The sequence below is a fragment of the Typopeltis vanoorti genome, chromosome 11 (assembly GCF_054136105.1).
Source record: "Typopeltis vanoorti isolate ZY-2024b chromosome 11, IOZ_Tvanoo_1.0, whole genome shotgun sequence".
Taxonomy (NCBI): domain Eukaryota; kingdom Metazoa; phylum Arthropoda; class Arachnida; order Uropygi; family Thelyphonidae; genus Typopeltis; species Typopeltis vanoorti.
Window position 1 is genome coordinate 123499291 of NC_143559.1, and position 16889 is coordinate 123516179.

Below are 16889 nucleotides of genomic sequence, written 5' to 3' on the forward strand. Positions count from 1 at the left end.
ATTAGTTACTATACTTGATTTACTAAGAGATGTAAAGAATAGATAATATAAGGAAGAGAGAGAATAGGTGTGAATTAAAATATTTTCAGTACTGTAAAAATGGATTATGAGTAATTTACATCTGTGATATTATGTGTGCCTGTGTTATAAGTATCTAGGGGTGGAGTGAAGAATACATGATCCTATAAACTCTAGACTTTTATATTTGAATTGATAATGGCCATACTTAAAAAAATCTTATAAATAGATGGAAAGAGAATTGTTTGTGATATATAAATCACTTACATAAGAAATTCACATAAGAAACAAAGACTGTAAACATTGCTAGCTCAGTAAATAACTATAGGGCTTATCCTATGATCTTATAATGCTGATCAGGTGATTCGTGTAGGTGTGGCAGGAATGCATGTGGGTTGATGGAGGAACAAATCATTTTATACAATTTATTGTGCTTGTTATGTGTATTTCTTTCTTTTTTAATATATATATTTCACTTTCAATTTTTACTTCATATGTGTATATTGTCCAAAACAAATCCTCCCCAACAGCCACTATACTATAGAGGCCAGAAAAACAAGTAGTTTTATTCTATCACTGAATAAAACTGTGTAAGGTTTGCAGTCTGTGTAATGTATTTGTTAAGAAATAGTGCAATTAAAGACAACTGGTATAAAAATGGCATTACCTAATGAAACACGTCTCCTCCCACAGAAATTATGCTGCAGAGACTCAAGCAAAAATGTTTGTTGTACTGCCAAACGCAGTATCTAACTAAAAACAATTCTCCTAACATCTGTCCAAATTTTTAATTACACGAAATAAGTATTGTTTGATAGCATTTGAAATTTTTGATGTCATTAAGATAGATCCGAAATACTAACTTCAAATAAAATTCTAATTGAAAGAGTTGAAACTAACATGCCATATAAACTTTGTGTCAGTGAGCCCACCTGATGTTTAAGTGGCACACAAACAGTAATGAGAAGCGGCATGGATATGATAAATGTGCGAAGCACTTTCTGACGTGAATGTGTTAAGGAGAGGTGTGATAGGTATTAGGTGTAGTAGAAAGTTAGTGTGGGTCTGCTGAGATGACTTTCCTGACTCCATGGAGATATGTATATAATAATAATACATAGAGCCTTGCTTTTCACTAACATTCATTTATCAGACATGTTCAAATTACTCAAGCAAGGTTTTCCATCTCATATCATTAAACATTTTTGAATTAATTTTGGATATTTTACCCTTCAAAATAAAATAGAGTTCTATAAGATTGAAACAAAGAAAATTTTTCAATACATGGCAAACAGAGAGAGAGAGAGAACTAAGGGCCACTTTTGGAAGTTGTATGAGGGTGTAGTTGGTTAGGGGGGGGGGGTGGACTAGATTTTTGCATGCAGAGTGGTGAATGAGTGGAATAGATTGCTAGAATTAGTTGTAAGTGACTTGACAATGAATGAATCTAAGGAGAGGTGTGATAGACATTATGTAGCGCCTCCGTAACTCAGTCGGCATAGACAAAGCCCTTTGGTCAGAAAGAAGTGGGTTTGATTCCCATCCATGATGTGAGGAACCTTTATCTGGTCTCTTTTGACTAAAGGTGGGTTAGCCACTCTCATAAGGAGATGGAGGGTTTTTTCTCCCAGAAACTCTGGTTTTTCATCCCTCAGAACAAGCAAACCAGCTCCGTGAACACGTTTCTACAGACAAAAATACACCCCCCCCCCCTAAACGGCAACGACTCTGTTACAAGTCGGTTGGGATTTTGTGCATAAAGTCGCATCATCTAAAAGGATGATCCCAAAATAGATGGGATAAGGAACAAGAGGAAGAAATGATAGGTATTATGTATATAAAGTTAGTGTGGGTCTCCTGTAATGACTCTTCTTCTTCTGACTGTAAGGAGATATCCATATAATAATACAGCGTTTCTCAACCTTTCTAAGCCCAAAGACCAGTAAAATGCTTAAAACAATTCTACAGACCACCAGGTTATATAATTTTTTTGATGACCTATATAGGGATTACCAACATTTCGGAAAAACTGTGCCATTTATAACATAATTTCTTGTATTCCCAAAATAGATGGGATAAGGAACAAGAGGAAGAAATGATAGGTATTATGCGTATAAAGTTAGTGTGGGTCTCCTGCAATGATTCTTCTGACTCCATGGGGATATCCACATAATAATATAGTGTTTCTCAACCTTTCTAAGCCCAAGGACCAGTAAAATGCCTAAAACAATTCTATGGACCACTAGGTTATGTAATTTTTTTGAAAACCTATGTGGGGATTACCAATATTTGGAAAAAAATGTGCCATCTATAACATAATAAATCTAAAACCATGTTTTGAATACATATGGAAATATAATTAAATTGGAAGTAAACGATTAAAAGTGTATCATCACTGAACAAAGTTTTAATTTTTATTAGACAAATAAATAATATGATATAATTATGTCACTACTTACTCTTAATGAGATGGTTGAGCTTCTCGGCCCTTGCAGAGTTGCTGGATATTTGGCTTAATATTGGTCAACTTTGGTGGAAGATCGGCACACACACTAAGACGATTTCTGTATTTTGTTTTTACTTGAAGGAGCGATGAAAATCCTTTCTCACAAAGATAGGTTGTAGAAAACTGCATTATGATTTTCAATGCTTCTTCAGATAATTCGAGAAATTCACTTCTCACTGAAGGCAAGATCCAGAATTGAGCCAAACCAAGATCACGGAATTGTATTTTAAGCCCACTGTCACTTGACAGTTCAATTAACTGTTCTTTTTTCGATAACGAAAGGTCATTCTCATGACTGTAAGCCTGAAATGGATAGTGAACCCACAGAAATTTCTTATAAAAGTTATTCGGAAAATATGTTTCAAAAGTTTGTTTCTGAGTTTTGAGGTGGTCACAAACCCTTTCCAGAAATTAGGAATCAACAAAAATATCATAAATTTTGTTTAATCCTTTATCTAAGTGTGAGCAAACAAAGTTTGTGCCTGAAAGTATCTTCAGGACTGGGGTAAGGTGGTACAACACCGGGCAACTCGTTGCAAAGGTGGAGCAAGCTAACATTACTCCGATCTCAGTATCTCCCATAATGTAAAACACATCTCCTTGCAGATGTGTATAATGTTATGCATTAAGGGAAGGGCCACCCAGACTAGTTTCAACCTTTACTGAGGTCTCTTCAGTGGGAGCCAGGCATCATCATCCTCTTTCTCTAAATCCATTCAACATCTTTCTCTAAATACAGAGTAATTTAATAAAAAGGTGGCACACCGTTTGGCAACTCCTATAGGTAGAGATGACCTTGCTAACGCTTCTGCCTGGTATCTCCACTTGGGACTGGCTCCAACTGAAGAGACCTCAATAAAGGTCGAAACTAGTCTGGGTAGGCCCATCCCTTAATGCATATCATTATACATATCTGCAAGGAGATGTGTTTTGCATTATGGGAGATACTGAGATAGGAGTGATGTTAGCTTGCTCCACCTTAGCAACGAGTTGCCCAGTGTTGGACCACCTTACCCCAGTCCTGAAGATACTTTCAGGTGTAAACTTTGTTTGCTTGCACTTGGATAAAGGATTAAACTAAATTTATTATAGTCTAACTAAGTGAAAAATAAACTTTCAACAACAAAAATATCATTTTCCACTAAAAAGGATTCCAATGCTGTTAAAGGTGCAAATAGTCTGTCTTTTATATAACTAATCCATAACACCAGTTTTTTCTCGAATGCCTTTATTTTGTCATAGGCATCAAGAACAGTTGAAGAATTTCCCTAAGAGAGAGAGATTTAGATAATTTAATTTCGAAAAAATGTCTGAAAGATAGGAGAGTGTTGATAACCATGCTTCGTCAACAAGGAGTGATGCAAAATCAGAATTACGTTCATTTACAAACAATAAAACTTCGTGCCTTAAAATAACCTTGTTAGTACTTTGCCCTTGGAAAGGCAGTGAATTTCAGAATGAAGCAAAAGTTGTATATATATCTGCCCATTTCATCACAGAGTACTGAAAATAACCTGTTATTTAACAGTCGAGCCTTAATGAAATTAACTAGCTTTACAGTATTGTATAGCACAGTTTTAAATTCTGGTGGCATTGCTTTGGAGGAATATATAAAACAATGTACCCAATTCATATCAAGAGCTACTTTCCTTGATCTTAGAAACAACCCCACTATGGCTGCCTGTAAGGGCGCAAGCTCCATCCGAACAGAAGCCCATCCATTTTCCCGACTGAATCCCTTTATGTATTATGTAATTATTGAGAGTGTGAAATATTTCTTCTCCAGTTGTTCAGGATGACAAAGTTCTACAAAACAGAATATTGTCATGAGTGTTGTTATCGTATATATGTTTTTGCATATAACGCAAAATAACAGCTCTTCTTAACTCTTTCGATTAACTGAGATTCTACGTCAACTGCTACATCATTAATTCTGTGACCAACAGTGTCATTTAAAACAGGAATCAAATCAACATCTTTTAATAACTTATTGCCAAACATGGTTTTTGCAGCCTTTTATAGCTGGAAGTAGTAAATTTTTCCCTGATAGAAAGAGGTTTCCCTGTTTTCGCTATGCGCAAACTGAAGAGATAGGAACCATTGTCGAAACTATATCTTTTCCGTGATTTAATGAAGTGTTGCTGAAAAAATTCAGTTGACTTATTTTTCACATCACAATGTTTAGTTTCTAAATGTTGTCGGAGAGCCATTAGGAAAAAGAAAACCAGGACGTCCTCTTAAACGACGACATCTAAGGCCGGAACAGGCCATGCTAGGCCTAAATCCTTGATACGCATGATGATGATGACGTTGTCAGAGTTTTTCAGGTTTCATGCACTCGTTCGACAACACTTCATAACACAAAGCACATTGAGGTTTCTCTTCACTTTCATCTCCACACCAAGTAAATCGGAATTCCAAATATGAACTGTTACATTTCCTACTGTATTTTTTCTTTGAACTGCTTGTTTCTTCTACTTTAATAGTATCAGATTTACTCATGGTTACAACACGTGTATACCAATTAGGGTTAGCAAGCAAAAATTGTTTCCAAAAAATATATAAATACTAGGCTTAACTCACGACACACTTTGTCTAGGAGGAGTGCAAGAGTCAAAGCTATATAACTGAGAGAAGACCTCCATATAGCCTTCAAGTGAATGTGGAGAACCAACCAGGGGTTCTGACCTAATGTCCAATCCTCATCTTCTCATGGTGCACCCTGTTAGGTATCTACCTGAACACTGAATGGACGAAGAAGGGCTGGCAATTTGGGATTTAGCCGACCAAATTGTATCCTTATTAGCCTAAACCAAAATTTCAAATAATGGTACAAAATGACAGAATTTCATGAGCTGGCTCAGCCGTCACCCGGTCAAACAAGGTCCCCGTTCGTTTGCAGGGAACCAGGACAAACAGTGAAAAGTCAGCTACTGGAACAAATCCTAAAACTTATCCCCAACTCAACATTACCAGAGTTCAAGTTCAGTATTATCAACATAAGAAGCATGAATGAAGCAAAGAAATGGAACTAGCTGAGGAATTGGATGAGTACCAGATCGACATAATAGGGGTTACTAAAACAAAAAATAGACAAGAACTGGTGAGATCTTTCTGAGCAATAAATACAAAATGTTATATTCAGACAATGACAATCAAGGAAAAGAAGGAGTAGCCATAGTATTCAACACTAAATACGAGGCTAATCTTCTTGAATAACAGCAGGCAGTCTCAAGTAGAGTGATGTGGGCAAATATGAGAATGGGGAACTGGACAGTGAGACTTATTTGTGCCTATGGTCCCACAGAAGGGTCTACTAAGGTAGAAATGGAGGAATTTTTTGAGGCTTTAGAGAAAGCAACTGACACAATGAAAAAGGAAAAGTTGGTCCTTGTTGGGGATCTAAACAGCAGAGTAGGAAATGATTGTCAGACATACAAAAATATTTTGGGAAAATTTGGAGAAAAGATCAAAGCTAATAACAATGGCAAATACCTATTGGAGTTCTGCTCAGGACATGGACTGGTTATTACTAACACAATGTTCCAACATAAAAATGTTGCGCAAATTCATATGGAAAGAAGAGGCAAGGAATAAGAAGTCTCATTAATATGTCATTATTAATAGTGATGTTTTCCCACTCGTGCAGGACACCAGAGTGTACAGAGGATTTTAAATTGGAAGTGATCACCATTTAGTCTTGAGCAGAATAAAATTGAATTTCATATTGAAAAGAAGAACATGTAAGAAAGTTTTAAAGAGAATAAAAGTTGAGCAGCTCTCAGATGTGAACTGTAGATTAAAATAAACAAATATTATTCAAGAAAAAATGAAAGAGTTTGAGAACAGTTACCAAACCTTGGAGATTCAGTGGCAAGCCCTAAAGAACACACTGATTGATTCAGCCAAAGAGGCATGTGGTGAGGTTGTGTGCAAGGACAGAAAAAGAAGAAAGCATATCAAAAGTTCCTTGCAAATAAGTCAGCTTGTGCTCTTAGAGAATACAGAGACAAATGCAAGAATGCTAAACACTGGCTAAACAAAAGTCATGGGAGGACTTCGGCAAGAACATAGAGAATAAATATCAAGAAGGTGGCAAGATATTCTGGAGGTTGTTGAAGAAGCTCAGAAATGGAGGAAAGAGTGCTGTAAAAGGAATTAGAGATGATAAAGGTGACATGAAAACAGGAGAAAAATATATCCTTAAAGTATGGAGTAATTACTTTGAAAAACTGCTAAAGGAAAGAAGCAGTGATGACAGCACAGTGGTAAAAAAACATTGACCAGGAATACATAACCATACTTGAAGTAGAAAAAGACATCAAAAACCTGAAATGTGGAAGGCAGCAGGAGTAGATAATATTCGACCTGAAATGCTCAAGCTTATAAAAAGTCGTACAGTGGCTGCACTGCACAGTTCAGAAGCCCGGACAGATGGATGAATTCTAGATGATTGGAGTACAGCTCTCATAGTACCCATATATAAAAAGGAAAATAAAACTGAATGTGAGAATTACAGAGGGCATTACATTACTGAGTGTTCCTGGGAAGATATATGCAAGTATACTTGAGAAACGGTTGAGTATGCATGGTGGATGTGAAGATGCTGCTGGTCATCCATGTTTTGCTGTTGGCATACTTAGTAGGCAGATTTTTCACATTCTTAAAACACTTGGCTTTTTAAATTTACCACTTACCAGTGGAGGTAATTTTTCTGATCCATCAGCATTGACCATGAGCAAAACAGTTACCCTCTGCTTGCTGAGTTTTCCACCATGACACTTCTCCTTTAAAACACAATGTTTTATTTGGAAGAATGTTATAAAAGAGCACAGTTTCCTCCACATTGAAAATATTTTTCGGTTTGTAGTCCTGAATAATAGTCTTTAGTTCATGTTTCCACTGGTTTCAGTTTCCCCTGCAACACTATTACCTTTTCCACACACTTGATTATACACAATATTGTGACAAGTCTTGAAACGATCAATCCATCCATTTGATGCAGTAAAACCATTAATCCCCAACCTCGCAGCAAATTCAAGGGCTTTCTCTCGGAGTATAGTACCATCGACTGGAATACCCGATGCTCTCGTAGAAACAAACCACCCTGCCACAAGTTTATCCAATTCATCGTATGTCGATGTCCAGATATATTTTCATTTTTTTTTTGATATAGTGCCAGACTGCTTTGCATTGGGTTCAATGCTTGACCTATTTTATACTATTGTGTTCAAAGTGGACATGGAGAGTCCAAGATCTTTTGCGAATTGCACAAGAGTTTCGCATGCCAATCTCAACGTCGCAGAATTGCCATCTTTTCTTATATCGAAATACATTTTCTGTCTTTTTTCTCCATGTTGCTAACATGGATCATCCGCCTCCCAACTTGGAAGCAACTATCACACGCTAAATTATGTGGCAGAAATTCTGCAATATACCACGTGCTTCTGAATTGCGCCTACGAACACCAACACTGCAAGCTAGCGAAGCGATATTTCATGAACTGTGGTTTATTCACTGATATCTAATATTCATGAGTAACAACTGTTACTTGGTAGAAATGTGAATGTGATTTCATAATTTGTGTATGATCCTTGTTCATGATTTCAATACAGCACTGTGAATGTGAAATCACATCGCAACACGTTACGGATACCATGAGCTACTGACAGTTTAAAATTACTGATAACTTCACAGTATCGATTCATACTGTGATTGAAAAAACACAGTACGAATTGATACTGTGATCACTACATCATTGCTGCAAGCGTGCAAGTCACCATGATGGCCGAAACGAAACTACAGCCGAAAGCAATGCCATCTGGGAATAGAAATGCACAGATTTCCAGAGAAATTGATTTGAGAATCAGTGTTGCCACCTGAGAAAAAACCACAAATCACTGGAAATAAGGTCCACATCAAGTTGTTAATGGTGGGAAAACAATATATCATAAGAATAGGCCTTAAGATGGGACCAACGGAAAAGGACGTAAATGGCAGGAAAACGTAAATTGTGGGAACGTAAAAACTGGGATTTATGTATTTATTTATTTGATTGTGATGGAAGATTGAGAAAGGAGGTGGAAATTGCGAAGGATCAATTTGGCTTCATGCTTGGTCAATCAACGGCAGATGCTATCTTTGTGTTACGGCAGATGATGGAAAAGTTTCAAGAGAAACAACTGGAGCTACATCTGCTGTTTATTGATCTGGAGAAAGTGTACGATAGAGTGCCAAAGCAAGAAGTCTGGAGGTGTCTGAGGGAGAAGAAGGTACTGGAGAAATATGTCAGGAGATGTACAGAAATGTGAAGACAAGAGTTCAGACCTGCTTGGACAGAGAGAAAGTTTTCAAGTGACAATCGGCTTGCATGAAGGGTCAGCATTAAGTCTGTTCCTGTTTAATATTGTGATGGAGGTGGTGACGGAGGAGGTGAGAGAAAACACGCCTTGGACAATGTTGTATGAGGATGACATGTTGCTGTGTACAGATTCAAGAGAAGTGGCAGCTAAACTGGAAAGTTGGAGGAAAGTACTGGAAGAGAGAGGTATGGGACTGAGCAAAAGTAAGACAGAATATATGTGTTGCAAAGTGGATAGCAACCAGGAGACAGATCTGGAGCTGGAAAGAAATGTCATCAGGAAGGTTAGGGACTTTAGGTACTTAGGTTCAACAGTGAAAGAGGATAGAGAAGCTGAGAAGAAAGTGGGATGCAGGATGGAGGAAGTGGCTGGAGTGCTATGCTTTAAGAGGGTGCTGATCAATCTAAAAGGCAAAATCTATAGGACAGTAGTGAGACCAGCTATGACATATGCTATGGAAACTGTGGCCGTGAGGTAAAATAACATCAGCAGGATGGAGGTAGTGGAGATGAGAATGCTTAGGTGGATGTGCAGTGTGACCAGAAAGGATCGTCTGAGAAATGACTATGTGAGAGGAAGGGTGAAAGTTACGAACTTAGGAGCAATGATACAGGAGGCAAGGTTGAGATGGTTTGGTCATGTGATGAGGAGGGAGGACGAATATGTAGGAAGAAAGGTCACGTGCAGGTGAGGAGGAAGTGCGGGTGGCCAAAGAAGAGATGGAGGGAGCTGGTGGAGGAGGACTTGAGGATGACGAACTTGGATGTGGAGGAGACTCACCAAAAACAGTGACCCCACTTAAGTGAGACAAGCTGCAGAAGAAGAAGAATTTAATTTAGCCTTCAAATATTTAGTGTAAATAGGCATTAAGCATTAAAGACTGTGTGGTCTATCTTGCTTATGATGAGAAGAATTTCTGCTGAGATAATTTTAATCCTATAAATAGCATCATTAAATTCCTGATATATCCCCTCTAGGAGTGTACATGATATTATGATAGTGCTACATGAAAAAACACATAACTGGTTCTCATTACTGCATCATTACCTTCTCATAATGCATACCACTGTCCGCACGTTAGCCTAGTGGCTATGCGCTTCGCAACCATATGCCTGGGGAAGGAGTGTCCTAGGTTCGATTCCCATCGACGACGTGAGGAGCTTAAAGATCTTCCTCAGTCATAGCCAAGTTAGCCAGTCTTGGGCATGGACAGCAGGGTCCCCCCCCCCAGTTTATCTGGGGTTTTTCATCCTGCAAACAGGCAAACCGGCTGTTTGCAGGTTTGCAGGATGGATTACACGTGGATTACAGTCATGAATATCACCCTTAGGGGAGGCAGCAGAGGAGTGGTGAACCGGCTGCATTAATACACCAGTAACCCCCTCATTAGGAGGGGACTCAACCTGTCCTAGGATGGACGAGAAGGATAGGAATGCATACCATTAGAAGTATCTACCTAAATACTGAAAGAATGAGGATGGCAATTTGGGATTTAGTCAACTAAATTGTATTCTTGTTGAATTAAACCAACATAACATGATGGTACATAAAATATAAATATTAAATTAATAATATTAATTAGTATACTAATAAGTAATAAATGAGATTAATAAAAATAAAAATTAATTAAATAAAATAAAAAATATAATATATAAAATTATAAAAAAATTTTCAGTGCAAATTTTACCACACCTTTATAGCAACTTTTGTATCCTTATGAGATAACTTTAAGGCATTATTGAACACTTTTAAATCTTCATCTAGTGAAAGAGTTGCTCCAGGTAACCTCTGCTGATCTGTATCTATATAATCATTTAATCTCTGAGGTGTATCAATAAATATAAGCTTTCGGTTCCCCTGAAATATGTAAATAAGCATTCTTGTGAAAATTACCACAGACCTGTAAATACCTAATCTAAATACTTAATAAATTTCTCTTTGAAACTATTTACCAAATATACAACAACATCTAATGGTGGCCTATCCCCAAACATGCTTTGAACAGAAAAAAATCATCAATAAACTCAAAATCTTTCATGTTAATAACCTGAGATCAAACATACAAGTTAGTAAGATAAATCCCGTTATTAATTTGTATTTTTGTATCATATTCCCTCAAGCTTCAATGCTTACTTCCTGAAAATTTCTGTTGATATATTATGCTGTCTGTAATGCACTCTGCCCAAAAGCCATAACCTTTCACTTTGCAATAATGAACTGAGTTCACAGACATTAAGACATAACTAATATACAATACATACACAAAAACAAAAGGTAAAAGTATTATTTATCAAATATACTGCCAAATATTTCCGTCTGAAATTAACAGACTATCGTCAGAGGCTCTTAAAAAAGTTTTTACAAGGTAGAATGCAAACACTTATTCAAAATAGAAATAGCCATGTCATGTTAAATTGCTAATAGCATTATGCTTTCACTGAAGAAAAGGTTAATCATAAAAGTGTAAAATAAATTCCATATATACATATATATATGAATAATTTATAATATCATAGTAAACAGATCATCAGATAGATGTAGTATCAGGCTGGTTTCTTAAGAAGTTATGTCTTTATAAATATCATTATTGGTCAGATACAATATTCACAACAAATCTGATATGATTTATCGGATTTGTTGTGAAAATATATGGCTGATGTTCTTGTATTGTTTTTTCTATTGAATGTCCAGTATGTCCAAAGTAGGAAAGATGGAAGTCACATGGAACTTGGTATACACCTGGAAGAGACATAGGTGAGCATTTATCTTTAGAAGAGGGGGAAATATGCTGAAAATTTATTAATAGGAATATAAGTTGCTGCTAAATCAAATTTCTTCAGAATTCTTGAAATAGGCTCTGAAATGCCAGCGATGTATGGGATTGGAAACTGACATATTGATTCTTTGTTGTTTGGGTTAAGTTTGTAGGAGTCAAACAGATGTTGCGTAGTCCTTTTGGAGAAGCCATTTAATTTCATATATTGTTTGATAGTAGAGAGTTCTTCCTATAAATGATGGGGAGTTGAACAATTAATCCTAGGTTCCAATCCCATACACTGCTAGCATTTCCTACTTTGGACATACTGGACATTCAATAGAAAAAACAATACAAGAACATCAGTCATATATTTTAACGATAAATCTGGATTGGTGCAACACAGAATAGAGGCAGGCCACAACATTGTCTGGTCTGAAACACACCTTCTACACAGATGCCTGTACAAATTCGAATGCCTATTTAAGGAGAGTGCTGAGGCCTTACTTCACCATCCTAACTGAATCGGAATGACTGCCTATCCATATTCCAAAAACATGGGAAAGTTCGATTCGAATAACACATTAAAGTTTTTTTTATTTATATTTTAGTATACTTATCATACGTATTCTAGATCATAATGGATAGACTGGGTGTTTCAAAAGGGTGTATACAACTTTGCAGGAGAACAGAGAATAACTTGGAAGATGTACAAAAGCTGAGAGAGTGTCATAATGAAAAGAAACACATCAATTTTTGGTCACATAACTTTATTAAGAAATGACAACACTAGATGACGTGATATGTCACATCATTTGAAAATGGGAAATGATGTGACTTTCGATGGTGCAGAGTGAGCATGTTGTGCATTTTAGTTTGAGAAAACAAAGTCTGCAACACAAGTTTAGAGGAATTTCTACATGCAACATGGCAAAGAACCTCCTAGTAGGTGCACAATCTGCATGCGGCACCAGAATTTTGTGGAAACAGGCTGTTCTGTGCATCATCCAAGGTTAACGGCAATGTGATGCCGATGCATTTAAAGCCCTACAAATTTAAAAATTAAAAAGAAAGATGATAAGAAGATACGGCAGGATTTTTATACAGAAATGATCAGTAGGATAAAACAAAATGAGGACTTTTTTTGGGAACGATCATTTTCAGTGATGAGTGTATGTTTCACATAAGTGAGCAAGTAAATACTTACAACTGCAGAATTTGGGGAAACAAAATCCACATGGCATCGTAGAACATGCCATGTGGATTTTGTTTCCGCATGGTTTTTTGTGTTTTTTTGTTTTTTGCGCCATAAGAAAGTGTATGGACACTTCTTTTTTTTTTGAAGTCTACTATTATTGGTGGTGTTTATCTGGACATGCTACAAGAGTAACTTAATACCACAATTAGATGACAATGACCATGATGGACACTTACATTTCCAGCAAGACAGAGCACATCCTCATTACCTGACAGACTTAAGGTCATACCTCGAAACCGGCAGATGGATTGGCAGAGGGGCGTCTGTAGCATGGCCACTGTGTCCCCCTGACCTTACACTGTTGGATTTTTTTTTGTGAGGCTTTCCAAAATATCGAGTGTTTGTACGACCACTACCAGCCAATTTGAATGAGCTGGGTTCCAGAATTACTGCTACTAAGTTACGCCAGATATGCTCTGCTGCATGTGGCATGAAATTCATTACAGATGGGATGTCTGCAGCAACTTTAACTGTCTGTGTTGAAACTTCTAAGTGTTACGCTACATTTGCATGGTAGTAAAAATTGTTCATCTCGTTTACCTTCTATTGTCATTCAAAGTTGTATACCCCATTTTAAAACACCCTGAATATGAAACTATAATCATTTCCAAAGACTTTACAAAATGATCTGCAATTTCCATTCCTAAAATAGATAATGCAGACAAGTGTGAAAATCATCAAACAATAAGTTTAATATCACATGCTTCAAAAATATTACTAAACGTTATACAAAAAGCATTAACAAATAAGGCTAAAGAATATATTAGCAATGACTAATTTGGATTCAGAAAACAACAAAGGACAAGAGATGTAATTTCTAGAATTACAGAAAGAAGATTTGAGAAGAATAAAAAATACTCGGATACACTTGACCTGGAAAAAGTCTTCAATAGTCTTTACTGGAACCAAATGTTTCAAATCTAAAAGACAATAAAGGTGGATTTTATGCTATTCATTAAACTGACAAAATTCACTCAAGTAGATTTACTTGAATGATAAATACCAGGTTTTAACTCTTATACATTTTTTTATTTATACTAGATATATTTCCTTTACATGTTTTGCTATCTATTAACACCATCATCAGGAAGTTGCTTAACATAAGTAAAAACTGACAAAAAATTATAAACATTTTCCAACAGCAGTTAATATCTATAAGTTGAAAAGACTAGAATGATAGTTTAATCATAACTATCGCTAGGCATGTCACATGCAGTCTCTACATTGTTGTGTAAACTCTGTATGTGATTGCTGGCATACTCATCTTAGCTTCCTTTTACCCTCTTTTACCTTGCAGTGTCGAGGGTTTATTAATCATCGGACCTCAAACCGTTCACAGGATAAGGTGGTCAAGCCCTACACCCCGGTGTATCCTATGTCCTGCAGTGCTGAGTTCTCAAGGTCAGTTTGCCTGCTTTGTGGGATGAATAACCCCAGGATAAAATAGGTAAAAAACCCTACTGTCCACCCCAAGACTGACTAACTTGGCTATGGCTCAGGAAGATCCTTCAGTTCCTCATGTCACCAATGGGAATCGAACCTAGGACACTCCTTCCCCAGGCATATGGTTGCAAAGCGCACAGTCACTAGGCTAAACGCATGGACTTGCATACGAGGTCTTCTTTTTAATGACTTCTAGTTTTCAATGACCTTGGAGGACTTTGAACAACCTGTCGAAGTAATTCTCATTTAAGTAGGGCATGGAGAATGCTTGCCAATTTACCGTGTAATGTTTTTTGAAGATGTGAGCTATGAGTCCGTTTTTTTCCTTCCCGTTTGTTTTCAACATTACTTTTATGTCTTTATTGCAGATTTCAAAACTTCTCCCGGTCTGATCTACATATATCTTTCCACAAGAACATGATTGTATACACTGAGAAATTTATGAAATGGAACTTTGTCTTCAGAGAAGAACAGAAAGCTTGTAAGTTATTGACTGGTTTGAAGACTGTTCTGATGTTGACTGTCTTTAATATTTTGACTATTTTTCATGATGCATTGACAATGTATGGAACAGATACTATTCCTTTGTAATTAATTTCTGGGTTCTCACAGGATAGCTCGTCATAAAATAAAGTTTCTTTAGTACTTTTTTTTTTTTTGAGTATTCATTTTTGTGAAACTGATTAAATAGGATTTGAAATTTGAAGTTCTTGTTTCCATTTGATGTCATAATTTATCAGTAGTTAGCCCTACTTTTCAAGGTTTTAATTATACCTAATTTTTGTTGAGGGTGATGGAATGAGCTTGCTTGTAGGTAGCTCTACCTGTGTGACTTCTAACGATAATTCTCCAGCAATGACTTTGTCGATAAGGATGTCTAGGAATAATAATTTTCCATTCTTTTCTACTTCTAATGTGAATTTTATTTTCAGATGTCGATTATTTTAGATTTTAGATCAATATTTCAGGCACCAATGGAAAAGATGTGTGATCTCTGAAGGAAAATTTTACAAGTTTATCTATTGATTCTTCAAAAAATTAGGTATAATCGAAACATTGAAAAAAATAACTCTAAACATACTAAAAAAAAATGACAAAATTGAACAAGAACTTCGAATCCTATTTAATCAGTTCCTTCAAAATGGATACCCAAAAAAGATAGTAAAGAAACTTTTATTTTCAGAAGAACCAACCAGTTAAAACCCAGAACTTAATTACAAAGGCATGGTATCCATTCCATATGTTGGCAATGCATCAAGAAAAATAGCCAAAATATTAAAGGCAGTCACATCTTATGAAGCTTTCTATGCTCCCCTAAATACAAAGTTTATAAATTTCCAGGTATATACAGATTCATGTTCTTGTGGGAGAAGATCAGACTTGGAGATGTTTCAAAATCTGCAACTAGGAATATATAGATAACACAGAAAACAAAAGGGAAGAAAAACGCGAACTCGTAGTGCAAATCTTCAAAGGACATCATGCAATAAATTGGCAAGCATTTTCCGAGGTCATTTGCTCAAAAGGCACACTACATAGAAATCAAAGAAGGATCCTTCATGACATCTAGAAGTCATTAACTAACATTTAAATTTAAATGTGTAACATTTAAAGACCTCGTATTCCAGCAATCACATACAGAGTTTACATGACTGTATGTGACATGCCTAGTAATACTCATGATTAAACTATCATTCTAGTCTTTTCATCTTATAGATATTAAATGCTGTTGGAAAACATTTAATTTTTTGTCAGATTTTATTTATGTTAAGCAACCTCCAGATGATGCTGTTAGCCTTATAGACAGATATGCATGTAGAGGAAACACATCTAATATAAATAAAAATAAAACATACACAAGTTTAAAACCTAGTATTTTTCATTCATAATAAAGATGAATTGAAGAGAGAGTGAAGGTCCAGATTTAAACTCTGCAAGCATGAAGAAGCCAAAATAGAAACAATAAACAGCAAAACAAAAACAGCAAGTATATATAAAGGTATAGGACAAGGGTATTTTCAATTTCTCCAATACTATTTAATCACTCCACTGAAGAAGCAATAAATAAATAAGCAGAACTGAAGAAACGAGAATTTTTATGGAGGTGATATTAACTGGATATGATTTTCTGACAATATAGCAGTTATGCTGTATTATCTCCCAGCACTATCCTCTACAAATATGTAGAGGATAGTGCAGGGAGATTCAATGATAACATATATAATTAATGAGAAAGTGAGAAAAATATGTTTCTCAAGTGCAAAGATCAAGGATGTTAGTGAAGCTGTTAGATTCCAGAAGTGGAAGAGTTGATTGATTTGACAGGAAAAATTATTTGAAAGGGGAAAAATATGCAGTGAGAGAGAATATGATGAAGTTGTTGAAAGAATGAAAATGAAGAGTAAGAAAGTAAAGATTGTGAGTCTGTTGCTTCGGTATCATAGGACAGAATTGAGAAAGGCCATGATTGCTGATAAGTTAATGAGAAGACTGTGCAAGAGGAATGGTGTGTAGTTTATAGATATATGGAGGGAAATTGATGGATGA

General features: G+C 36.1%; 1 protein-coding gene across 1 annotated transcript in view; it reads right to left on the bottom strand.

The window, feature by feature from the left end:
* Window positions 1–16889, bottom strand: part of Nf1 (neurofibromin 1) — a 1119557-nt gene that overhangs the window by 420164 nt on the left and 682504 nt on the right. The window contains exon 38 of the mRNA XM_090400295.1: window positions 10579–10743. Coding sequence (XP_090256421.1) covers window positions 10579–10743 — 165 coding nt within the window. The remainder of the gene's footprint in view (window positions 1–10578; window positions 10744–16889) is intronic.